Source organism: Mytilus edulis, chromosome 8 (assembly GCF_963676685.1).
Source record: "Mytilus edulis chromosome 8, xbMytEdul2.2, whole genome shotgun sequence".
Taxonomy (NCBI): domain Eukaryota; kingdom Metazoa; phylum Mollusca; class Bivalvia; order Mytilida; family Mytilidae; genus Mytilus; species Mytilus edulis.
In genome coordinates this window covers 32,385,781-32,412,127 of record NC_092351.1, presented here as the reverse complement: position 1 = coordinate 32,412,127, position 26,347 = coordinate 32,385,781, and the positions used below count along the sequence as shown (strand labels likewise).

The window sequence follows — 26,347 nt, the reverse complement described above, 5'->3', positions numbered from 1 at the left end:
AGATCGTGGTGAGGTCGCGGTATGAGCGGCATGAAAATGTAAATTTTCGTTGCTTTCACGATGCTACTACGTCCTCTCTACGCTTCTACAAAGATCCCGCGACGATTATACCACGTTCTCACCGCGCTTATTCTGCGACCTCAATACGCTTATCAAGATTTTTCTACGCTCTTCACGTTCTCACTACGACCATACCACGAGTTATCCGATTGCAACACGATCTTACTGCGATTATAACACGTTCTTACCACGATTATACTACGTTCATAGCGCGATCTTACTACGTTCTCAGCAATAACGTTAACATCGTGTTCCATATCAATACAGTTCAATTCCTTCTATTTCTGATTAAATCGTAGATTTTTCGGAAACAATACAGTCAAAAATCTACCAGAACACGTGGGCATGCCGGTGGTAGGAGTTTATTTAGAGGCAGAGGGAGCAAAGTAACGAATCCTGATCAAGCAGAGATGTCGGACCGACCAATCCAACCTAAATTACAACTATTGCTGGTCCATAAAGCTCAGTGACGATATTTAGGTGAACGGTAGCAGAGATGACATAGATGTATCAATAAATATAGGAAGATGTTGTATGAGTGCCAATGAGACAACTCTCCTTCCAAGTAACAATTTATAAAAGTAAACCATTATAGGCCAAGGTACGGCCTTCAACACGAAGCCTTTGCAAATGGATAATTACATTCATACAAACAAAAATTAGGGAGCTTTTTTATATATTTTATGTGAAAATGACAATGAGAATGATGGTCGTAGTGTGAACGTAGTCAGGTCGTAAGAAGAGCGTGATGAGGACGGCAAGGACGTGCTAGAGTCGTAAGTATGGTCGTGAACAGTATGGTATAGTCGTAGTGGATGCGTAGTTGGGTCGCAGTAAGAACGTGATGGTCGTAGTGAGGTCGTGATAACGTCGCTGTGCGATCGTAGCGCAGTCTCTCCGAATAGAATCACGCTTTCGCTACGCTCTCGCTACAATTGTACAACGGCGTGGTGTTAGGGTTGATGTAGAGGCAAATGGAGCTCTGATAGTAACGAATTTTGATCAAGTAGAGATGTCGGACCGACCAATCCGACCTTAATTACAACCTATTGCTGGTCCATAAAGCTGCAATGGCGATATTTTAGTGAACGATAGCAGATATGAAACAGATGTGTCAATAGATATAGGAAGATGTGGTATGAGTGCCAATGAGACCACTCTCAATCCAAGTAACAATTATAGGCCAAGATACGGCCTTCAACATAGAGCCTTGGCTTACACCGAACAGCAAGATATAAAAGGCCCCAAAAATAACTAGTGTAAAAACATTCAAACTGAAAAACCAACGGTCTAATCTATATGAAAACAAGAAGCATGGTTGAGCCGTTAGAGAAAATGGACAAGAAGTCCCAATTACATACAGACAAACAAAACCTGGAGAGAATTAATATATTTTATGGGAAAATGACAATGAGAATAATGGTCGTAGTATGAACGTAGTCAGGTCGTAAGAAGAGCGTGATGAGGACGGCAAGGACGTGCTAGAGTCGTAAGTACGGTCGTGAACAGCGTGGAATAGTCGTAGTGGATGCGTAGTTGGGTCGCAGTAAGAACGTGATGGTCGTAGTGAGGTCGTGATAACGTCGCTGTGCGATCGTAGCGCAGTTTCTCCGAATAGAATCACGCTTTCGCTACGCTCTCGCTACGATTGTACAACGACCTTTGCGATCTAACTACGATCTTAGTGCGCTCTCACTACGCTTCTACTACGACTGATTTCGCCACGACCGCACCACGATTGTTTTGAACATGTTCAAAGTTGGCCACGCTCTTCACGATCGTGAAGACCTCACCACGACCGTGACACGGACTTACTGCGATCTACACGATCGCACTACGATCATCAAATTTGCATTATTTTCACAGATCGTAGTGCGATCGTGGCTTAGTGGGACTGGGGTATTAAGCCCCAGTCCCACTAAACCACGATCGCACCACGCTCACCGCGATCTAAATTAAATTCAAATCGTGGTGAGGTCGCGGTATGAGCGGCATGAAAATGTAAATTGTCGTTGCTCTCACGATGCTAATACGTCCTTATTACGCCTCTACAACGATCCCGCTACGATTATAACACGTTCTCACAGCGCTTATTCTGCGACCTTACTATGCTTATCAAGATCTTTCTACGCTCATCACGTTCTCAGTACGACCATACTACGAGTTATCCGATTGCAACACGACCTTACTACGCTTCTACTGCGATTATAGCACGTTATTACCACGATAACACTACGTTCAAACCGCGATCTTACTACGCTCTCAGGAATAACGTCAACATCGTGTTCCATATCAATACAGTATCATTCCTTCAGATCTATTTCTGATTAATACGTAGATTTCTCGAAAAAAAATACAGTCATGCCACCAAAATCTACTAGAACACGTGGGCGTGGTGTTAGGGTTGATTTAGAGGCAAATGGAGATCTGATAGTAACGAATTTTGATCAATTAGAGATGTCGGACTGACCAATCCGACCTTAATTACAACCTATTGCTGGTCCATAAAGCTGCAATGGCGATATTTTAGTGAACGATAGCAGATATGAAACAGATGTGTCAATAGATATAGAAAGATGTGGTATGAGTGCCAATGAGACAACTCTCAATCCAAGTAACAATTATAGGCCAAGATACGGCCTTCAACATAGAGCCTTGGCTTACACCGAACAGCAAGATATAAAAGGCCCCAAACATTACTAGTGTAAAAACATTCAACTGAAAACCAACGGTCTAATCTATATGAAAACAAGAAGCATGGTTGAGCCGTTAGAGAAAATGGACAAGAAGTCCCAATTACATACAGACAAACAAAACCTGGAGAGAATTAATATATTTTATGGGAAAATGACAATGAGAATAATGGTCGTAGTATGAACGTAGTCAGGTCGTAAGAAGAGCGTGATGAGGACGGCAAGGGCGTGCTATAATCGTATATGGTCGTGATCAGCGTGGTATAGTCGTAGTGGAAGCGTAGTTTGGTCGCGGTGAGAACGTGATGGTCGTAGTGAGGTCGTAATAACGTCGCAATGAGATCGTCGCGCAGTTTCTCCGAACAGAATCACGCTTTCGCTACGCTCTCAATACGATGGTACAGCGACCTTTGCGATCTTGCTATGATCTTAGTGCGCTCTCACTACGCTTCTGCTACGACCTGATTTCGCCACGACCGCACCACGATTGTTTTGAACATGTTCAAAGTTGGCCACGCTCTTCACAATCCTGAAGACCTCACCACGACCGTGATACGACCTTACTTCGATCTACACGATCGTACTACGATCATTTAAATTTACATTTTTTTCACAGATCGTAGTGCGATCGTGGCCTAGTGGGACTGGGGTATTAAGCAAGGACTTTTTATTATTATTTCACAATTAATGAAAACAAATTTAGAAATGAGGATATTTTTAGGTAGCCATTATTTTAAATTTCATCTAGATACAAATAAACCTTAAACAATAACTTCAAATGTATTGGTAGTTTTACTTTTTGTGTTTCATTGGTTCTTATAACGTGACTCTGCACTTTAAAAGATCCCGTCAGTAGTATGTTAGTGTTCTATAATATGTCATTATGATATATTTCTATTATGAATAAGAAAATAAGTTGAACCACAAACGTCAAAACTATTCAATCGCGTAGTGGAATGAACTATTTGTGGATTCTTATAAATTCTATACAACTTTTGGACTATTTAAAATATCGGTCTATTTCTGACATTAATTCTTACATACTTTTTGATTTTTTAACCCTGTTTTCTAACATTGCCCATGTGAAATTGTATATCCCATATGTGAAATTGTATAAGCATTGAACAACAAAATTATATGACGTATCACATTTTCTGACGTCAGTCACGCGAATCAATAAATGAGTTTGTAGATAGATGTTTTTGTGTTCTGTTAAATTTCTCCTTTTAAAATTGTTACACAATGATGACTGATGTACCCATATTTTGACTATTTCATTTCTTATGTTTGTTTAGTTCACGCATCATTGTAAATATAACACAACTTGATGAGACGGTCAACAAAGTAAGAAGTTTAGCGCTATAAAAGCAGTTTTAATCCACCATTTTCTATATTTGAAAATGCCTGTACCAAGTCAGAAATATGACAGTTCTTGTCCCTTCGTTTTTTATGTGTTTTGTCATTTGATTTTGCCATGTGATAATGGACTTTCCGATTTGATTTTCCTCTGAGTTCAGTGTTTTTGTGATTTTACTTTTTGCTTGCATTTATGACAACACATGGTACTACATCCTGTCGATAGTATGTTTTTATATTGAAGAATTTTAGAAGGTCGTGCTTTGCTCAGATTGTTAACGTTCTCCTGGCACTCAATCAGTTGGATGAAATGATTAATATCTGTAGTCTAAGAAAGATGATTTATTCAATACAGTTTTATTGGCTTTGAATTAGCTTTCAGTAAAAAGTAAAATCACAAGAACTTCGAGGAAAGTACAAATGGAAAGTCCGAAATCAAATGGCAAAATCAAAAGCTCAAACACATGAAACGAATGGACAACAACTGTTATATTCCTGACTTGTTACAGAAAAAACCTGCTTTTATAGTTAGCTAAACCTCTCACTTGTATGACAGTCGCATAAAATTCCATTTCCAGTCATTGCAATTATAGTTTTACTCTAACTTAGATCGATACATTGAGTCTTTTTGAGTGGTTTGTGCCGATCAACTAACTAAAGTAACTTCCAATTGAGTTTAACATGTTGTTCATATGTTGTGCCTTAGTGTATTCTATATTTGCCTAAATTTACTTCTTTTAGGATTCTGTTGTTAATTGTTTATTACATCTTATATATATTTATTAAAAGATGTGGTATGAATGCAAATCAGACAACTCTCAATTTATGTCAAAATTTCTAAAAGTATAGGTCAAAGTACGGTCTTCAACACGGTGCCTTGGCTCACACCGAACAGCAAACTATAGAGAGCCCTCAAAATAACTAGTGTAAAACCATTCAAACGGGAAAACCAACAGTTTAAACTACATTAAAAAAACGAGAAACGAGAAACACTTATTGACTATTTTGATATGAGCGTCAATGATTGGTCTTATGTAGATGAAACGCGCGTCTAGCGTATTATAGATGATAATGCCGACGTCACCTATTGGCGTATAGTATGTCGAAATGCAAAGGTAAACGTTGGCGAACGCTATTACTCCAGGAAATTTTTATGCAGCATAAACATTTTCATCTAGCTCAAGCGTTTGCCAAGCGTATACCTGTACGCCACACACACGTTTTATACTCTTCAAGCTCGTTTGACTTTAACTAAAACGTATGCGGTTGTGTTTCTAACAAACACAATATAATTAAACCTCCCACACACGCCGAAAGCACGGATTATCGTCCCAGATACGCCCGGGACGCGTCTCGAATACTATCAAGAGACTTTTTTTCCTTCGTAGCGTGCATTCCGTCTACGTTAGACAAACGCCAGACCTACACCAACATACTTTATTTGAACGCCCGATAAACGCTAAAGTACGCTTCTCGTACGCCTTGTTCACGCTTTAAGCTCGTTGTGCAAACGACACAGATATGATTGACAGGTTGAATGCATCCACAATTATTAGCGTATTGAAAGAGTACATGATTTTTTATCACGCCCGGCGTACGTCAGAGCTATACGGTGATGTGTGACGCCGGTTTAAGCCTGGTACCTTTATAACTATATCAACCACATCAACAAATAACAACTACTGAACATCAGATTCCGGACAATTGCAGCGATTTTACACGTGTTAATGGTACATAGATTTATCATATCATCGTGTTATTTTAGACTTGTGTGGTTTAAGTTTTGATCTCCAAATCTATGTATGCCTCAATAAATCTATAAATAATAATAACCATTTACCCGATTCGGACTTTTTTAAAATGAATTTTACTGTGCGTATTGATGTGGGTTTCTGTATTCTACATTGGCAAAAGGTATAGGGGAGGTTGGAGATCTAACAAAACATTCTCAACTTCGCTTTATGCTTATGCCTGTCTGAAGTCAGAAGCCTCTGGCATTTGGGTTTTTTTTAAATTTAAGTTCATATGTTTTAGAGTTAAGTATGACGTCCATTTTCACTGAACTAATACAGACTTTTATTCTGGGTACGACTGAGACAATCTCCATGTGCCGGATTTCCTCACTGCGTTGAAGACTCATTGGTTGTCTTCGGCTAGTGTCTGCTCTTTGATCGGGTTGTTGTCTCTTTGGTGTATTCCAAATTTTTATTCCCAATTTTAATATTAATGTTGTACATATTACAATCCTCCAAATGGCTTTCACTGTATTTATCATATACTAAGCATTGATACGATAGCTTTTGCATATGTGTAATGAGCGGAAGTACACAAGCCATAATTTCCCACCCGAGCTGATAACCAATATCAGGGGCATCTCGTGCACAAAACCCATTATTGAGCCTCTCGTGCAAGTTACTTCCGGTATTTCCGGTATCGGTTGTTTACTTTTCCATTGTGACGTCAGTCATTTTTTATGACGACGTCAAAATTTACGGGAACTTTTGGGGGATAGTGTAGCACTTGCTGACAAATGCCATTGACAATTATGAATCATTTTATAGTACAACAAACATGGAGTAATAATGATCATCAAACTCTTCTAATTTTTCAATGTTTCAAAATGCCTCTATAGGAAATAGAAACATAAAATAAATATGGAAGAGATGCTATTTTTGGGCAATTATAGTGTATTTTGTGGATTCATAATTTAACTTTTGTATAAAGATTTTTACTGTTTAAGTTATTTTATTTGTTAATTTGCCATACATAAAACAATTGTCGGAAGTATATGATAAAGAGATTAATACATGGCCTTTTTGATATCGGACCGGATACCATCCCTCGACCCATATCAGCACCTCGACTACGTCTCGGACTGATATGGGGGTCTCAGGATGATACCCGGGCCGATATGGACCAGGCCATGCATTAATCTCTATGTAACTTACACCTGTATACATTTCTACATTGTTCATCATATGAGTTGACCTAGAAACCAGTCAGTATTGGTCGACAATTTAATTAATTCAGCTGCAAATTCAACACTATTCAATAATTTTTGATATGGGTATAGTAAAAGAGAAAGATACCAGAGAGACAGTCAAACTGATAGATGTATACTAAACTGACAACGCCATGGCTAACAATAAAAAGATAAACAGACAAATAAAAGTACACAAGACACAACATAGAAAACTGAAGACTTAGCAACACGAACCCCACCAAAAACTGGGGGGGGGGGGGGTGATATCAGGTGCTCCGGAAGGGTAAGCAAGTTCTGCTCCACATGTGGCACCCGTCGTGTTGCCTATGTTATTGCAAATCCGGTAGGTCACATTCGTGAAAAGAGAAGGGTATTGTAGTTATGACATAAGGAACATATCCGAGATCATCTGTGAAACGGTTTTTCCATAGCGGTGAACCTACTCATGATGGCGTCCGTAAAATTTACGAAGGGATGATTACCACTTCCACATTTGGAACTCTTGGTTTAATAGCTTCCATATGAGCATCAATTCTCTATCAAGGAAATCATGATATGAAATATCAATTGACTTGACAGATATAAACTACGTATGCAGGCGCTGCTGGAATGTTGCTACAAAGAAATAAAGTATTTTAAAGGAAAGAGAAGAAATCTTTTTAATCGCACTTTCTTTGATTACAAGGAATTAACAGCGATCCATGCTATTTTTGTTTTAAAACCCTTCAAGATCCTCTGGTTTCGGTTATAATACTACGGTTAAAATCTTGAAAACAAGAATGTCATTACCTTGAAAAACAATTGACTGAACAGAAAGTAAAACAGTTGTAAGATCCTGGTGTTAGCGAGGCGTGGATACCGGAATTGTATTTTGATTTATTTAACGTTTCTAAGAATGAAAATATCTCATTTACAAATAAAAATGAGAAAAATGCTAGGAATTGTGGACAGGGGAGAAAGCATCGCATGTAAATTGTAAATTAGGTTTTAACATACGACAGTCTGATTTTTATAAAGTAAACGCCAGAAGACAAATGAACATAAAAGCATTACTATATGTGGTCTTGTGTTTAGAATATAAAGCAGGGTAATTCTTCAGAACTGGACGAAAAGTGAACCTCTTTTTTTTTAACTTAAAACTACCCGCACATAAACAAAAAATGTAAATCTCGAATCCTTCGCCAAAACCGTCATGTTGTACCATATTCAAAGATGTGACCGCAAAGACGTGGTTTACTATTCGATGTAACAACTTCAATGGTAACTAAGTTGGAACAGTAGTACCGATGTTGAAATGTAATAAATGCAATAGTTATATACTACTCAAGGTTAAAATAAAATAAAAAAGGCATGAGAAGATAAATTGAAAACTATAACCCCTATATTAACCTATATAGCTACTTGCAAACAGATGAACAGATAAACAGACAGAAAAGTACGGACAAGAAAACATAATGTCTACTACTATTGTAGTTGCGCATAACAACCCAAAGACAGGCTAAATTTACCAATATAAGGAATGTTCGTAAAACCAAACTATTAAGGTAAGTATTAAATGGAAAAAAAGAATACAGGGGTTTCTAAACATACGCAATAAGAATATGAATACAAAAAGACGAGAAAAAACAAATGTACACGAACGAAATTTTACTCAAATCATCACTCTCATCTACATATATCGGTACCAGTTCCATTATACAAAATGTAATGAGCAAATATTATACGAAAGCATGTTTCATTTTAATGACGACAATATAAAGAGATATTTCATATAGGGACTGCTAAATCCGTTTGTCTCTATAAATTCAAGTTGATTGACATTTAGGCAGAAGAAATAAAACCGTTCTTATTATAAAATCGATTTTAATTCCTTTGTTTACGTAAACGCTCAGTCAAGACATTTTACGATTGTACATAAAACAGAAACGCAGAAGTGATGAAAATTACATGTCTGTTAGTAAAACTAATTACAAAATGATAAAATGTTCTAGTTAAATCACAAAGGCCAACTCCATTGGAAACTTTGTTTTATTAGGAAAAATTCTCCTGATATGTAACTTGTTATCTGTGTATATGCATCATTTAGTACGCAACCTTAGTCTTTTGATTAATAAAAATATCGATGAATTAAAGGATTAACACATAATCTGTAATATAGATATATAAAGTAAATATTAATTGACTTGAACACATGATAGTTGTCTCAAGTATTTAGCATATCCTTTTAAAAAAACTACTTATAACTATTTCCTTTTGCGTCTCTTAAAAGTATTATATTTACATTGACAATTTAATATATGAATATGCCCTCTGTTAAAATGAAATTATGCATACACTTTGCATTTCAAAAAGAACTATTGTATGTACAATTTCAGCTATAAGTGTTATTTATATATTTTATACGATTGAAAAGAAAAAAATAACAACTATGCAAACAACATGCAACTGTTGTTTGACGTTGATATACGAAAACACTTTAAACAAATCTTCCGTCCTGCAAAATAATCATAATTCAAGAAAATAATGCTTCATCCCCTTCAGATCTGTACGTTGCTCCATCGCCGAACGTCTTTAAATGATCATAATCAGGTGGTCCTTGGGCATACTGAAATAAAAATTAAACCCATCCTGTCTGATTAAACATATCTACGCTAATTTTCTGTGACACTTCTGTTCCTACGCAAGATCACATCGCACGAACAATCAATAAATGATGACTTAAAAACTGGTTTTTTTCAGATTCATATTTTATGATTTATTCGAATAATTATTAATAAATCGAATAGGAAATATAATGTTGAAACTGCAAACCTTGTATGTTGTGTAAATTATAATATGTGTGAATGTGTACCAATAGAAGTGCTCCAAATACACACAAACAGAGTTTTATTTTTTAAGAGGATTGACCTCTATTATTTTTACATTCTATATATCTACCAATTAATAATATTACCGCATGCTTTTGGTGATGCTTTTGCAAAACTCGAGAATTTCAGGACTGAACGTCAACATCTTTAAGAGACAAATTAAAAAGCCTGATAGGATCAAGGCCAAAATTTATTCACTGTCAAATCAGCCCAACATGTTCAATTTTACAATACCTTAACCTGAGATCGCCCCCAGTTTTTGCTTGAGTTTTTGTTGATTATTCTTTAGTTTTCTATGTTGTATACTATTATTGTCTGTTTATATTTTAGCCTTGGCGTTTTCAGTTTATTTTCGATCTATGAGTTTGACTGTACATAACTGATTAATGAAAGTACCCGGCTTTGATGTTAAAAAATTCAAAACAACATACAAACATTGAAGATCAAATATATATCAAAGGACCAAAAGTAGTGCCATGATGGAGAAGAGTAAAATCAAGAAATCAAACAAAGGATAAGGGTTGCCAGCAGGGGCGGTACTTGTCTAGTCGACAGGACAATCGTCTTTTTTTATGCGGATAATACATTCTGTTAAACAAGTAGTAACGGGGCTCTAATATTCACGTCCTCAATGGGTTACAAGTACAAGCTTACGACAAAATCACTTTAAATTAAGAAATAAAATTGAGAATGGAAATGGGGAATGTGTCAAAGAGACAACAACCCGACCATAGAAAAAACAACAGCAGAAGGTCACTAACAGGTCTTCAATGTAGCGAGACATTCCCGCACCTGGAGGCGTCCTTCAGCTGGCCCCTAAACAAATATATACTAGTTCAGTGATAATGAACGCCATACTAATTTCCGAATTGTACACAAGAAACTAAAATTAAAAAAATACAAGACTAACAAAGGCCAGAGGCTCCTAACTAGGGAAAGGCGCAAAAATGCATTTTTATCATGCATAGAACGGATTCCTTGTTCTTGTTTCGATTTACGCTTGGTCCTTATGTGTTTATCAGCATTACTAGATTTTGAAATTTCAAATATTTTGGCCTTAAGGTGGTATGGGTGTCTTCCCCCATCTTGGATTGTAAAAAACAGAGAACCAAAGGTCCATATTTTCTATCAAGTTAGCAAAATGTTATGCAGGAATGCAGATATTTAATGTGAATTTTCATTTTAAAGAACCAATTTATAAGAATATAACTTACAAATATTAATATTTTTGCAAATGTTGATTAGTTTTGGTTGCTTTTATTTTTTTTTAAATTGGCATTTCAAGGGGAGGTTACTCTAAAACAGTGCATTTTCTGAAGGATTCTACATGAAATTATCCTATTTTGTACATTAGCCGGAAAAAACGAACGGTGACCCTATCTTTTCTTTTGATATTCTCAAAGCATTGTCTGAAATCTATCTTTTCCTTAAGTATCTAACAATTCTATCATTTTGTTTAGGTTCTAATCACAAAATGGTGTTTTTTCCTGTATAATCCATACAAAATATGTCATATTGTCACGTCCTGTAGCTTGAGAAAATGCGCGGTGACCTTTTATTTTTATTATATTTTTTCAACATAAATCAATAGATACTACGTTTTGGCGAAGTATGAACAAATTCTATCATTTTTATTTTAGAATCCCATACCACCTTAAACAACTGAAAATATTTCAACTGCCTAAATGCGCTGCTTTAGCACTAAAATTGCTATTGTGCATGTTTTAGGAAGACGTTTTTGTACTACCTGTGCAATTGTAATCACCATTCATTGGTGTCAAGTCGAAAACACCACATAGGTTAACAACGTTAATTGTATGGGCAACATATACACAAGGTATTTCTCTATCTGTAGTCACTACAAGTCAACAGAGCATCACTGCATGTGCCATTATTTGTTTTATATAAAAAAGAAGATGTGGTATGATTGCCAATGAGACAACTATCCACAAAAGACCAAAATGACACAGACATTTAGTTTTGTCTTTTGATTACGATGGTGTTTAGCTTCTTTTGATTAATTGATCGCCGACTTTGTTTCTTCAAAACCTTTTTACACAATCATTTTGTAAATTTTAATCAATGAATGAATTTAGTTTTTTATTCATTTGAACTTACCCCTGAATTATCAATTTCTGAGTACCCTGCAGCCTTTAAAACTTCCAGTGGATTTTTCTTCTCTATTTTAACTGTCGATTTTACTGTAGATTTGTATCTCTAAAAAAATATCTAAACACATGAAACAGTTATGATATCATTTGAAAATTAAAAAAAAAAATTAAGCATGCATGTACATTGTAATTAGAATGTTTGTTCTAAATACATGCATATTAAACAAAATATACAGAATTTAAAAGTAATGTACATGAAAACTATTCGAAGTTGCTATGGCTATTATGTAAAAGTAAATGCTGTAGAGTTCATCTGTACAAACAGAAGAGAAAAGTCGTGAAATTGTATTTATCAATTGCAACTGCATTGCATGTTAATATAAGAAGCCCACATTCTAGAAGACGGAAATTGTTGACGTATAGATGAGGTAAACTCGTTAAATAATTCAAATAAATGTATTTTCACAATCTAATGTATAAGGTTTTTCAAACAGTCATTATAAAACTTTAATCATACTATTGTGTATTAAAATATGTCAAGAACTCACTTGTTTATGTTTCTTTCTAATGCTGTGAATAATAAACTCAAATAGAGCAACACACATTGATATTACTAATCCACCGATTAGGATATGGAATATACCAGACACATTACTCAAAGTCAATGCGCTTTTCGTCGTATCCTAAAATATATAGGTTTATATACTTCATCAGTTTAAACAGTATTTCTACGCCAAAAAATTCAATTAGATTTGGCAACAAGCGAAACCTATGTTAGCCCTCTCCTTAAAACAAGGCACAAACTACTACAATCAAACAAACAATACATACACAAACAAAATGACAACACAAATTTATTTTTCAAAACTACCTCATAACTGACTGGAGGATGCCTCAAATAGTTAACTCATTATTGATATTCTAAGAATGTTTCAAATAGTTAACTCAGACATTTTTCATTTATAATCTAAGTAATAAACTCCAATATTGATAAAGAGGCCTAACGTTAAATTAATCTGTCTCCAGTTAGCTGTTCAATTTTGTTACTATTTTAACTTCCTTTTTTCAAATTGTATTTTGTGATTGATATCATGCACATGACTGTGTACTTATTTTACTGATTTATTGCGTATGAAGAATAACGACAGTGAGTAAATAAACATATTGATACAATACAGAATCATAAATAATATAAAAAAAGAATTTAGAAGGTAAATAAAATATTTAATAAAAAATCAAAAATAGACAAAGAATATACAAAAGATGATTTGAATGATATAGAAAATAGAAGTGCATTAATATTTTTTTTAGTTTAATAATATCAATTATTGTCATTTTAAAAACAAAAATTGTTTAACTATTTTTCAGCCGTTTTGGGTCTTAAAACTTGGACATGGAATATAATACAGACATGCAAAGTAAAAGTGTATTGACAGTTGTTATCCATTCGTTTGATTTGTTTGAGCTTTGGATTTTGTCATATGATTAGGGACTTTCAGTTTGAATTTCACTCAAAGTTCGGTACTTTTGTGATTTTAATTTTTTCTATACATTGGGAATTTCTCAATTCCGTTACCTCAAAAAGTAAACATCATCATTAATTAAATGCCGTCTTAGTACCGGTAATTCTGAAATGATTCGTTATTCCCCAATATCATAAAGTAAATTGTAATTATCTCCCTTACACATGATTTCATAAATAAATGCAAATCATTACAGCATATTTGGTTATGGAATAATACAAATGGTGACTCGGTCTTACAATTATGGTTGGAAATATTCATTACAAAATTTGAGAAAAGACAGTCTTACAATATCTATTAATGTATTTGTTATGTAGCTCAACTGATACACACAAAAATACAGTCTGATTAGTAGGCCTACAAACGCAAGTGGAAAATAGGGCTGATTTAAATCAGACTGACAAACGGATACACAGTTGTTTAGCAATACGACAAATGGCTGCATATAACCCTATTTTTAAAGATATAAGTACGTTGACCTGAAATTAAACTTCCACTTCTGACATACCTTTGTGTCTGAGCCACATTCACCTTTGTCATACCACCAACGTTGTTCCAATCTGTACATCACGCCTTCTTGATTCAACTTCAATATGACCAAAGTCAGATTCTTTCTGAAGTTAATAATGTGAAGATAATGATATGATGTTTAGTCTTACAACAGTGTGTTTAAATTGCTCGATCTCGATCTCAAACGAGAGAGCGAGAAAAAAAACTTAGATAACCTAACAAAAATAACCTAACAAAATAATTGTATGTTTTTATATAAAACTTATTTTAAATTTCAATAATATGTCTCACTAAAAACAATATTATATAAATACGTGCTTTGGAAGTGCCTATCTGGTTTGATCATAATAGTAACATAAATGACAACAAAGAAATTATAAAAACCTGAGTTCGGAAAGCTCAAATTGTGTAGATATCCCATATCCTTTGTTGACCAAGTTTTCTCCAACCTTCATTGTATTGCACGGTTTCTTCTGGTTTTCATACTGATTTCTTGGTGATTCTAACAGATAGGCATAGTCGTGTTTTGAATCTCTTACTTTTTGAACACCTACTTCATCCTTGTCTACCATTACACTGTCGTAGTTAGCAAGCATGTATTTCCACATATTAGAAAAAGTTGTAACTTTTGATTGCTGAAAAAAATACATAATCACAAATTCGTTTCCATGTATGTTGCATTGTCTGTTGTTTTTTTTTTTGCACTTCAATGTTTCTGTTATTTACCTATTATAGTTGATGTGTTACCCCAGTTTTAGTTTGTGACCCAGTTGTGTTTTCTCTAAATCGATTTATGACTTTTGAACAGCGGTCTACTACTATTGTCCTTATTTTTTATAGTTATCAATTTCAATGAAATTCAGATAAACGAGATTTTTACTTTCACATCTAATACAAGGAGAACATTCGTTCCAACAGAAAATAAACAAGATATTAAACAGATAATAATACAGTGGAAAAAGTCAAAAGATAATAATACAAATTTTTTTTTACCAAAAAATGTAATAAAAGGCAACATTATTAAAGGAACAATCAATATTCACAAGTCGGAGAGCACCAAACAATGTCATGGCAAAATTATGACGAAAAGACCAACAAAGGGCTTCTAATCCATCGACTAATGACCAATGACTAAGCATTACGAAACTTCTACACAAAAAAGATAAGCTGCCTAAGGATGACTCTAACTGGATACTATAAATCTAAGCCCTGGATTATCAAACCAAATGGGACTATATATATAAAGTAAAAATTAACATGGGAAAGCTGAAATCATCTTATTTATCGGAAGGCTCTATTCTAAACCTAATAGAACTGGTAACTTCTAGATGTTAGTCAAAATTTGAGGCCGACTTAACCGTGTATGTAGTAGCTATTATTTGAAAGTCGATGCGATAAATACGTTTAACAAGGTTAGTACAACATGTTATTGATTTAAAACCGATGAAACGTGAACACAAATCCCTTCTTTCGAATATCTATACCATAAGCCTGTACAATTTAAGACAAAACAAAAGTAATATAACTTGGTACAGACACACTATGGTTTATGTAAGCACATACCCTGACCACTTTCCAACAGTTGCCCTCTATACATAAATTATTAACATTATTCATTTTGATATATGCCAAGAAAAATCATAGTTAAAGATTCATACCTCAAAGAATTTCTCAGTAGCACCACCTTTGTATGCACCATACTTTATTTTAGTCTGACCTACTAAATCATCAGCACCTCGAATAGGTGTCAGTAATCGTTCAATAGTTAGAAAAGCTGCTAAATTAGCAGTGTATGAAGATATAAGAATAAGCGTAAAAAACCACCATGCACTTCCAACTACTCGACCGGAAATGGACCTGCAACACAGAAATAGAAAAAGATTAGGCATTTACATACATGTAAAAATTTTCCCTCATAGTACAATGATATAAGTTAAGTTAAAGATGCAAGAATATTCGAAAGAAACTAAAGTCCTTCGGAAATACTTAGTCTATTGAAAAGCATGTATAGTACTTAAAACTAAACCATATCTTTACATTAAACATACATGGTTCAAATGAGGGTACGGATGGGGTTAACAGAATAGAACATAATGGACCAAGAGATAGGAAATAATTATGAAAGAACAGAGTAAAATAGACCAAAAACAAAGAATAAAGAATACAGTGGTACTAAATTATGAAACAATAGAGTATTATGGGCACACAAAAATGAAGAGGAAAAAGGACAGAAATAAATATATAAATGAAGATCATCCCGTGAACCTTTTTACAAACTGTTAAAATAATACTTACCATGTTATTGTGTCGTTTAAACACAAACAGAAATAAGTGTTTGCATTATTCGTTATGATATGCATCCAGACTTTGATATTTGCCCAAGGTTGGTTTTATTTGGCAAAGGCAAGATCCATATCTTAGATACAGTTTTAAAAGGTTCTGGGTGTGTAGTGCTTCCGGGTAATGTATAGCATCACTGATGAGACATTTATTGTAGAAACCCGTTATGAGCAAAATGATCTCATTCAAAATGAGGAAAAAATGTAAATTAGGTTGGTAACAAGAATGATACGTATTTGCTACTTTTCTTTACAATTAGTTTATCTTTAAAGAAAATTTAATAATCATGGATAGGATAAGTTCTCCAAAAAATATTGTTCAAAGTATCTTTGTTGAGTATAATCTCATTTGTTTTTTTAAAACCGAAAGTCAAGATTTCTATTTTAGAAGGGTTTTTAATTTCTTCGTTTTATGCAAACATCACACGTAGAATTGCTTCTTTTAATTAGCTAATAAAATATTTTGCAAAATATGCATTTTGATAAATAAAAAAATCATCACACAGATTCATATTTTATCAGGGAATTTATTATTCTCTTCAAGAATTCGAAGAAGACTTCAAAGGCTTCAAATCTTGGATATCAGATTTTTCATATGAACTTATATTACATGCGTTTTTTGCATAGTTATTGTGTTTGATTAATGGGTCTGTTTGTATACAAATACAATGTCAGTATATTTCTTGAGTTAGTATATTTAGTCATATTTAGTTATTAGTGTTATCCGATTAAAAATGCACTAGGGATAGCATTGGCTTACATGGAAGAAGAGGGGTTAATTGGTGAAAAGAGAGGTACAACCCTGCCTTTTTTGCCTTTAATTATACATCCATGTTGTCTATTAGGATGAGATTGCGGTGTGATTGTTGGGAATTATAAAACTTGATAAACAGTGTATGTGATTAACAGTTAAAATGTGCAATAAAAAGTGCATGGAAATTGTTGGAGGTGATGTAAAAATTTAGAGGTCTACAAAAGATGATTAAATACCACTTGCGCATCTTACCTTATTCTGGAAAATAAAATGTGAAATCAATAACCATTCCTTTTACTGTGTGTAGTAAAAACCAGATTCATACACATGCAACATATGCATACATAATTTAATTAGAAGTAAAGAATTGCAAAACTTTAAATGTAACATGAACATATGTCTGGCACTATATTTCAAATGTATGTACAGTGAGTGTTTTTTTTAATCAAGCTTTAAATATCAAAATGACAAATACATGCAATTTTGGTAAAACGTACGAGATTTAAAAGTGCTTCATTGAACAGCTTATTTAACAAAAATAATTTATACTGAATTCGAAGTGATTTATGCTACATATTACTAAAAACACCTGTAGAAAAATAGTTAAATAACATTATTCAAAAAGTTATTCTTCATCAAGAGCATCAATACATGCATATAAAACGACAATAATCTCAAATATAAAAGATAATGAAATTCATGTCATGCTTTGTTACAACAACAGTATTAAGAGTGATATGTTAAAAAGGGAAGACATATATAAACATATTCATATTTATATGCATCTATTTTATATATACAGACAATATGGAGCTGATTATGTTTATACGCATGTATAACCATCTGATATATCGAGACCAACCTTGGGAATATATCAGATCCCTGCTGCATTAATGCCCCCAAAGCAAACCATAAAGTGTTAGAAAAAGTAAATGCATTTGATTGATCTCTTGAATTTAGGATTTCTCTCCATTCATATGGGCTCCATCGTCCGACAAAGAATAAAACAAGACTGACTGCAAGGAAGCCGACCATTACACATATCCATACTTTAACATCTAATGGATCCATGAAAGAGAAAACGCCTGGCTTTTGTTTATCTGGTTTCTTAATCATTATACTAATGCCCATTTGCATAAAAGGAGTTGTAAAATCAACAACTCTTTGTCTGTCTTCTGTGATTGTGAGTGATGACAATGCTAAGTCTGTTTCCTGAAATGAAAAGAGTTCGTTTTCACTTATGACTCTAGGTTAATGATAACAGGATGTAAACGCTACCTACCTGTAATGTTTGTCAAATGACATTGAAATTAAAAGAAGTGGAAAACAAATCCAAAACTCTTTATTATTGAAAGACAAATTGATTGAACGAAAAATCTGAAAATTTTAATGATGATAATTTTTTACAATGATAAAATTTAACCGCTAATTAAAGACAAGCTGTCTTCAAGAAAGATGTATAAGGGTCACATGCATGTTTAATGTTTTTACATTTTCGTCTTATCTTGATTTACTGGAATGTTATGAACTATTTACTAAATTTAAGGTGTTTGTTAAGTGTTTGATTTTGTTGTCTCTGTCTTGTATTGTGAAGTCTATTGCCACACAGTGACATTGCTACTCTGATATCTAACATAATAAACTGGTTTAAATTGTTTAGATTCGAGATCAACTGATCAGTACTATGATATGAAGACAAAACGATTCTTTAAAACAAATTGTAAGGCTGGTATATTTGATGAGTTGTTTATTGTGTCGATGCCGATGTTTGAAAATTAAAAAAAAAAAAATAGTCATTTTGTTCTATTTTGCATTCTTTTTTGCACTTCAATTACAAAAATATTCCTTAATATATGACAGACTGAATATCATTGAAATACGTTAACATATTGTAAACGTGCACATATTCCAATTGTATTTATCCTACGCTTACTTACATTTCGAATCAATTCACCGACCATACCATTCCATGTAAAATCTTTCTGGCATTTCCCAAATTCGTTGTCTTTCACAAAATGAAACTTAAAGTTAAAGTCCGTTTTGTGTTCTATTAGGTATCGTTCCTTTACTTGTTGTATTAGTTCTATGCAATATCCCTCGTATAATTTACCATCAATCTCTATGACGCCATCTGTACGTTTGTCAGTATGCGGCGAGGTCACATCTTGGACAAATGGTTTTGACTGAAAGAGGATATTTTTTTTTATATTCAGTATTTATATTCTGATAAGAAGACTGGAGTTTGATAGGAAAATTCAAAATGAAAAAAATAAAACAAAATTAATCAATGTTGTCAATATTGTTTTAATTTGATCGTGAAATATAATTTGGGATCTCAAGTATACATGTCACTATGGCGTCAAAAGCGTTCCATATTTTACAAATCTTTTTCTTAAACCAATTTTCTCTTATTCAATATATGTTAACCAAGTATTGTCTTTTCTCTAGACCCCAACCTGACCCTTATATAACTGCAGCAACCAAGCTGTAATCTACTTACATGTAATACATTAGGCATTATATAATTAATTGTACGTACTATCTTGGTTGCAATTCTCCATGTCCTATTTGCATTATTCAAAGATCTGTCCATTGGCATTCGGGAAGGAATATTTGTCTCAAATCTTTTCCCCAAAGGTCTATTAGGTGACCAATCACCAATCTTTAATAAAAATGTGTAAATTGATAAATATGTCTTTCTCACTGCCTTCCGTTTATCAATTTAATTATTTAACATGCAATTATGTATGCAGTAGTTGTTTCTTAACTCGTACAATGTATATGAAATAAACTTTTTTAAAGTACAGTAAATTGAAGACTGATTAATGGTTTTTTTTATTTTAATACTAAATGTTTCATGAGTTTTTTGTTGTTGTAATTTTGTGTCTTATCTTTTTTCTTTACCTTCTACCACCATTTGATGGATTTTTGTAAGACTAGGAAACTTGAGATAATTATTCATTTCGAAATTACTACGCTACTTTCCTTCTCATTTATACACAAATGAAGAGAAATGTCTGCACCTTCGTCAATTTAGACTTGTATCCCATTTGATGAACTTCTAAAGTGTAATCTTTCCGCAGCCCATTTGAATCAAACGCAACTTTCCCCGTTAGGCCTGCCGGTAGTTCAACCTAGAAAATAGTATTAACAGCTGATTGAGTAAAAAAGTAAAATTACAAAAATACTGCTCTCTCAGGAAAATTCAAAAAGGAAAGTCCCTTATCAAGTGGCAAAATCAAAAGCTCAAACACATCAAACGAATGGATATGTAATTTATCTCCTAACTTTAATACAAAAATTAAGTATGATTAACCTATCGAAAATAAACAGACAAGTAACAATTATCTTAAAGGTTAATTATGATATATACAATATTTCGTAAAAAGTACTAAATACTTTGTTCCAGAATTTTGATAAACTCTAATTAATGAATATAACATGCACTTTATAAAATTCGTGCGTATGAAGCGTTTTTTTTCTCTGGATTTCTTCAACAGGAGTGCTCAATCGCAAACATTTAAAAACCATGGATCTTTCTGTGTTGTAATTTTACTGTCACAGGCTAGGATGAAGGTTCGCGCCTGTTAAAACGTTTAAACCGTTGCATATGTATGCATTTGTCCTAGGTCAGGAGCGTGTTGTTCTATAGTTGCCGTTTGTTGGTGTGGTTCATAGGTGTTTCTCGTTTATCCTATTTTAAATAGTACATCAGAAGGTTAGTTTTTCTGTTTTAATTGTTTGTACTAGTCATTTTGGGGCCCTTTATAGCTTCTTGTTCGGTATTAGCCAAAGCTCCGTGTTGAAGGCCGTACTTAGACTTTGATTTTTTATATACCTTATGACTTAGACGCAGATTGTCTCGTTATTCCTCATAACACATCTTCTTATCTATAAGAACTCGTTACGCGAAAAGCTATATGTCCTATATGCCCAAACGGGACCTTCATTGAAACTCATGTAAGGTCAACTTTTACTGACGGAGTTAGAATCTTAGTTTCATAGTATTTTTTTTAATCTATCATTGAAGAATTTAAAAACAGTTTGTTATTGAAGACCTGTTGGTGACCCTCTGCTGTTGTTTTTTATTTGGTCGGGTTGTGGTCTCTTTGACCCATTCCCCATTTCCATTCTTAATTTTATATGTCATTGTCATAATGTCAGTACCCAAGCACTAACATCTGATTTAAATATACCCTCGTGTTTAGTTGTATTGCATCAATTCAAACGTGTATGCACTATAAAACAAATGATTATTACTTGTACATACCTGTTTCATTGATTCGGCAATAAGACTTCCACGAGTAGGTGTATCTTTTAAATCTTTTTTGTAACCTTTATTACACGTCGCTCCTTTAAATGAATGTGACAAAGAATCAGCCAAGTACTTATCTATTCCTTTGCCAATAAATCTCACAGCATCTATCATCATGGCTTTATCAATCTGAATCAAAAATCATTATTCTAAATACATAAGGATTATCAAAATGTTCAGACTAAACAAATGGTAAGTCAAGATAGAGAGAAAGAGTACACAAATTTCTGAAAAAAGATATGCACCAAATTAATTGCACGTAAAAAGCTTTTCTGGACTACCTTAACCGTTCGCCTTATGTTTTTGAATTGATAAGAATAATTTTGTAAATCCATCAAATCTATCGCAAGCAAATAAATAGATAAAAAAAAAACTAAATCAAATGTTTCATACATCTAAAAAGTCCATTTCAGCTAATGAATAGACACATTCAAATGCATGATTCTATTCCAGCAACTACTTTGTATAAGTTCACAAATAAACCATCGTTTTAAATATATCAAATTTGTACTTGTGATCTTAAATGTCAAAGTAAGCAATACATGTATTTTTTTGTCTTTTCTGGTTTAAAAGTTTACAACACATTGTGTAATGATATTCATCCTCAATGTCAGCTAAGTAACAAAGCTGACACAAACTGTCATTTCATGCCATTTTTGTCATCTTTAATTTGGTTGCAACTGGCATTTATTAACGCTTCTATTTTTCTAGTAAGACTTATAATGGTTTACTATAATTATAAATTGTGACTTGGATGGAGAGTTGTCTCATAGGCACTCAAATCACACCTTCCTATATTTATTTAGTATGTGATTGTCTATGTTTTCTTCTCATTCCTTTCTTTATTTAATATTCACTGACTATACACTTACCGTCAGTGGATTAAGGTTTTGGTAAACTTTTCTATTCATGTCTGAATCTATTTCTTTAAAAGTTGCTGAGTGAGCGTTTAGCATCGAAAAGCCAGTGATGTTGACGCCACCATATGCAAAAGCACTAAGGTCAAGTTCTTGTATTCCCTGGGAATATTTAAAATAAAACACATATTATTATATACTTATCTAAGAAAAAGTAAAAACAGAAATATGTTTAATCCCGTCACTTTCCTATTCCAAGGTCTGGAGCCTGTAATGCAGTGTGTCGTTGGTTCATGTCTACCATACTTGTTTTAATTGTATTGTATTAATAAGGCAGTTACTTTACTCGTTAGAATTGTTGCATTTTTTTCATCATGGCGGGGCCTTTTATAGCTGACTGTACTGTATGGGTTTTATTCATTGTAAATGACAGCACGGTGACAAATATAATTGGTTTTTTTTCCACATTTGAACAGTGATAGTATAAACATTGCAATTTATTTTAAAAACAATTGTGTTTCAGAACGTCCAATTCAGTTTAATTGAAAGTAAAAAAAAACATGTAAATATTGATGCTTTTTCATTAAGGAATTCGCTGGGGAGTTTCAATATAGTGGTAACATTTGACATCGGCTATTCGCTGCTTAGTTTATAAAGCAAAAAATTCCAAATTATTCAATAGACCTTGAAGACATTTGCTGAATAATTTTAGCAATAGAATGTCCATAAAATTAATTAAAATATTCTTGATTATTTTTTATGATATTACTTTTTTTTTAATTTGGAAAATAACATTGTTCTCTTCATTTTTAACTACACGTGTATTTGCATGCTTTTCACCTTCACAATATTTTCCAGGAATGTATTTTGTTATATATGGGAAGAAATTTAAAAAAATGTGGCAAAATTTTGTGGTTAGTTTGAAAAAGATGAGGAGGTCAAATACTAAAAGCAAGAGGAACCGTCATGTTGAACTTGTCAGAATAATTACTTGTATAAAGCAACAGATTTGTTATTGACAGAAAAGCTATTTCTTATTAAGATGATGATAATGTTTTGGTATATACTAAACGTCAAGTGACAAATATTACAAGCAGATGAGGACGAGGGCATGTTATCCTTATAAGAAAATTAACCCTACTTTGTATTAATCCTACACACTGAGCCGACATTTGATATCCCAGCACACACGGTTAGGTCCACAGGAGTATAAGACAGGCTCCCCAGACACACTATTACGATACAGAGCAACAGATAAAGGACTTCTTTTGAAAGATTGGGATAACTAAAACAAAGTATATTAGTACAAAACAACAAAACAACAAAACAATTAAACTTACTAGTCCTCCCAGAATGTAGTGATATTCATCTCTGTTCATACCAACATTGATTATCTAGATAAAAAGTAAAATAGAAATGATTGAAATTATGATCTCTGACTGAAATATAACTAGACCGTCTAATTTGTAGAGTGATATTGCGAATAGAAACCGTAAACTTACATACAATCGATGTTAACTCGTTTATCTTTTGAATAAACTTATTTTTGAAGATATCAATTTAGCAAGGTAGTAAAATATTTAAGTATCGTTTTGTCGGTACTAACATTGATTCTCTATTTAAACAAGAATGTGTCCATACTACACGGATGCCCCATCCCCACTATCATTTTCTATGTTCAATGGACCGTGAAAATGGGTGGAAATCTCTATTTTGGCATTGAAATTAGAAAACTTATATCATAGGGAGCATGTGTACTAAGTTTCAAGTTGATTGGACTTCAACTTCATCAAAAACTACCATAACCAAAAACTTTAACATGAAGCGGGACAGATAGACGGACGAACGAACGGACGGACGAACGAACGAACAAACGAACGAACGCACAGACCAGAAAAACAAAATACCCATAAATGGGGCATAAAAATAAGTATGCTATATATGTTTAGTTATGAGTACTCATGATAACACATCCTGTTGATACTGTTTACTTATATTTTGGAATTGTACAAAAAAAACCGTTGTTAAACTGGTAAAGTAACAGCCCTAGAGCAAACCTTAAATTACAGGAATCAGATCTATCATATGCATGAGAAACATACATTCCTAGATTTTCAAAATTTTACAACAGCATTTATCGGTATTTTCTTTCCATAATAGAAGTTCTGGCTACTGGTCTTAGTGATACCATCGGGGACTAACAGGTATCGACCCAGTGATAGTTAAATAATGAAAAGCTCGATTTTAAATGAGTTGAGTCACCTGTTCTAATGTAAGATTGAAAGCTTCCTTAGTAGACAGGTCTAGAATTATTCTCATATTACAGGAAAACTGCATATCGCTGTCACAGTATCTATGTTTGTCAACCGAACGTAAAACTGCATAGGAATCACTGATGTTGACAATCCGTTTAGGTCTGAGGGAAAATGATCTTGTTCCTAAACTTTTCTGTGCTCGGTAGATTTCTTGAATTCTATGTAGACCTACAAGTAAAAAAATGCATTTATATCTTGCTGTTTATTAGCAAACGTAATGAGTTTATTAAAAACTGAATAATTTAGATTCACACTTCAAAGGAACGTTGGCGTACATTCGGACATGTGACCAAATTATATAATGTAATGCCTAATAGTGGCCCAAAACTGCAATGTTGACAGACAAGATTTGGCAAATATCAAGCACTTATTCAATAATTACAAGAGGAGTTGGCCTTTCCTCTTTCAGAGGGACAGAAAACGAATACAAATATAACATAACTCGTAAAGTGAAATGAAAATAGCACTTAGTAAAATATTATTTGATTGTCCCGAACCACTATTGTTAGATTAACATTCATTAAGAATGCTCAAATTAAAAAGAAAATTAAAACTGAAAACTGAAAACTAACTAAAGGATGTATTATATAGATATATATCGATATAAGAAAATTTTGAATGAGTGCCAATGAGACAACTCTCCAACCAAGTCATAATTTGTAAATTGATTACGTTAGAAACTATACAATCAAATCCTTCCCAAAAGGAAAGGTCTAAGCATTACACGAATTGTGTGGAAATTTAAGTATTGGCGAGAGACTGTACGAAGACTTTTAACATTTACATTTTATATGTTTTGTTTTATTTCCTTTCCTTACTCTACTTCTACTGTCTGTGTTTTTTTGTAATTTTAAACACTAGAATTTAATCGGTATATCTTTGCCTGATCTTAGTAAATTCGGCATAAAAAACTGTAAAGTCATCTGCATATAGTTTAAAACTTAACTGCTTAGTTTGTTCAACAGTTTTTATTACTCACTTTCTTCAGAGTCGTAGACATAATACACAACTTTCCAACCAAAATACTGTATATAATCGATAATAGCCCCAATAAATGAAGGCGTCATATCAAAAACATATTCCGAGGTGTGATTGTACCCGGGTCCTCTTGGTAAGACTATCGGAATTTCCAGGTTACTCGACATCGACTCGTAGACTTCCATAGATTGCTGCGATGAATCCGCAATAAACAGTATGATATTCTTTGGTAGTAAATGACATACTGAAAGATATAAGACTGAGTATGAGATAAACTTAAATATCGAAATTATCTCCAACTTATATTTCTTTAAACTGAAGATAGTAATAGTAATACATTGGTTGTAGGGTTTGCACAGACAAAAACAAAGTTGATTAAAGGAAATAGAAAAATAAATGACACATTAGGGATTTTTATCAAAAGTCTCATTTATTTGTGTTCAATTAAAGAAAATGAGCATTTTTCTTCTTACACCAATTTAATTTTGTTTGCACTAAATCATACATGAAGTATAAGAGTATACAATTTTTTTTTTTATTAGTGCCAAATAATTTTTACATGTACATAACATTGTTATATTTATTTAGCAATTTACCTTTCTATATATCTTAGAAACATGTTTTTTCAACTATTCTTTGTGATAGTTGATCTGTGAAGCGCAAGGACGAAAAGCAAAAAGTAAAAA

The 26,347-nt window shown here is 33.3% G+C and overlaps 1 protein-coding gene across 1 annotated transcript in view; it reads right to left on the bottom strand.

Annotated features, from left to right (window-relative positions):
• Positions 1–9,405: 9,405 nt before the first annotated feature.
• LOC139485384 (glutamate receptor-like) overlaps positions 9,406–26,347 on the bottom strand; it is a 31,416-nt gene continuing 14,474 nt past the window's right edge. The window contains exons 3-17 of the mRNA XM_071269832.1: positions 25,663–25,905; positions 24,631–24,851; positions 23,709–23,762; positions 22,384–22,530; positions 21,467–21,640; positions 20,220–20,330; positions 19,736–19,858; positions 19,134–19,379; positions 18,059–18,408; positions 15,762–15,960; positions 14,488–14,738; positions 14,102–14,207; positions 12,619–12,753; positions 12,078–12,176; positions 9,406–9,697 (exon numbers count right to left, since the gene is read on the bottom strand). Coding sequence (XP_071125933.1) covers positions 9,605–9,697; positions 12,078–12,176; positions 12,619–12,753; positions 14,102–14,207; positions 14,488–14,738; positions 15,762–15,960; positions 18,059–18,408; positions 19,134–19,379; positions 19,736–19,858; positions 20,220–20,330; positions 21,467–21,640; positions 22,384–22,530; positions 23,709–23,762; positions 24,631–24,851; positions 25,663–25,905 — 2,552 coding nt within the window. The 3' untranslated portion in view covers positions 9,406–9,604. The remainder of the gene's footprint in view (positions 9,698–12,077; positions 12,177–12,618; positions 12,754–14,101; positions 14,208–14,487; positions 14,739–15,761; positions 15,961–18,058; positions 18,409–19,133; positions 19,380–19,735; positions 19,859–20,219; positions 20,331–21,466; positions 21,641–22,383; positions 22,531–23,708; positions 23,763–24,630; positions 24,852–25,662; positions 25,906–26,347) is intronic.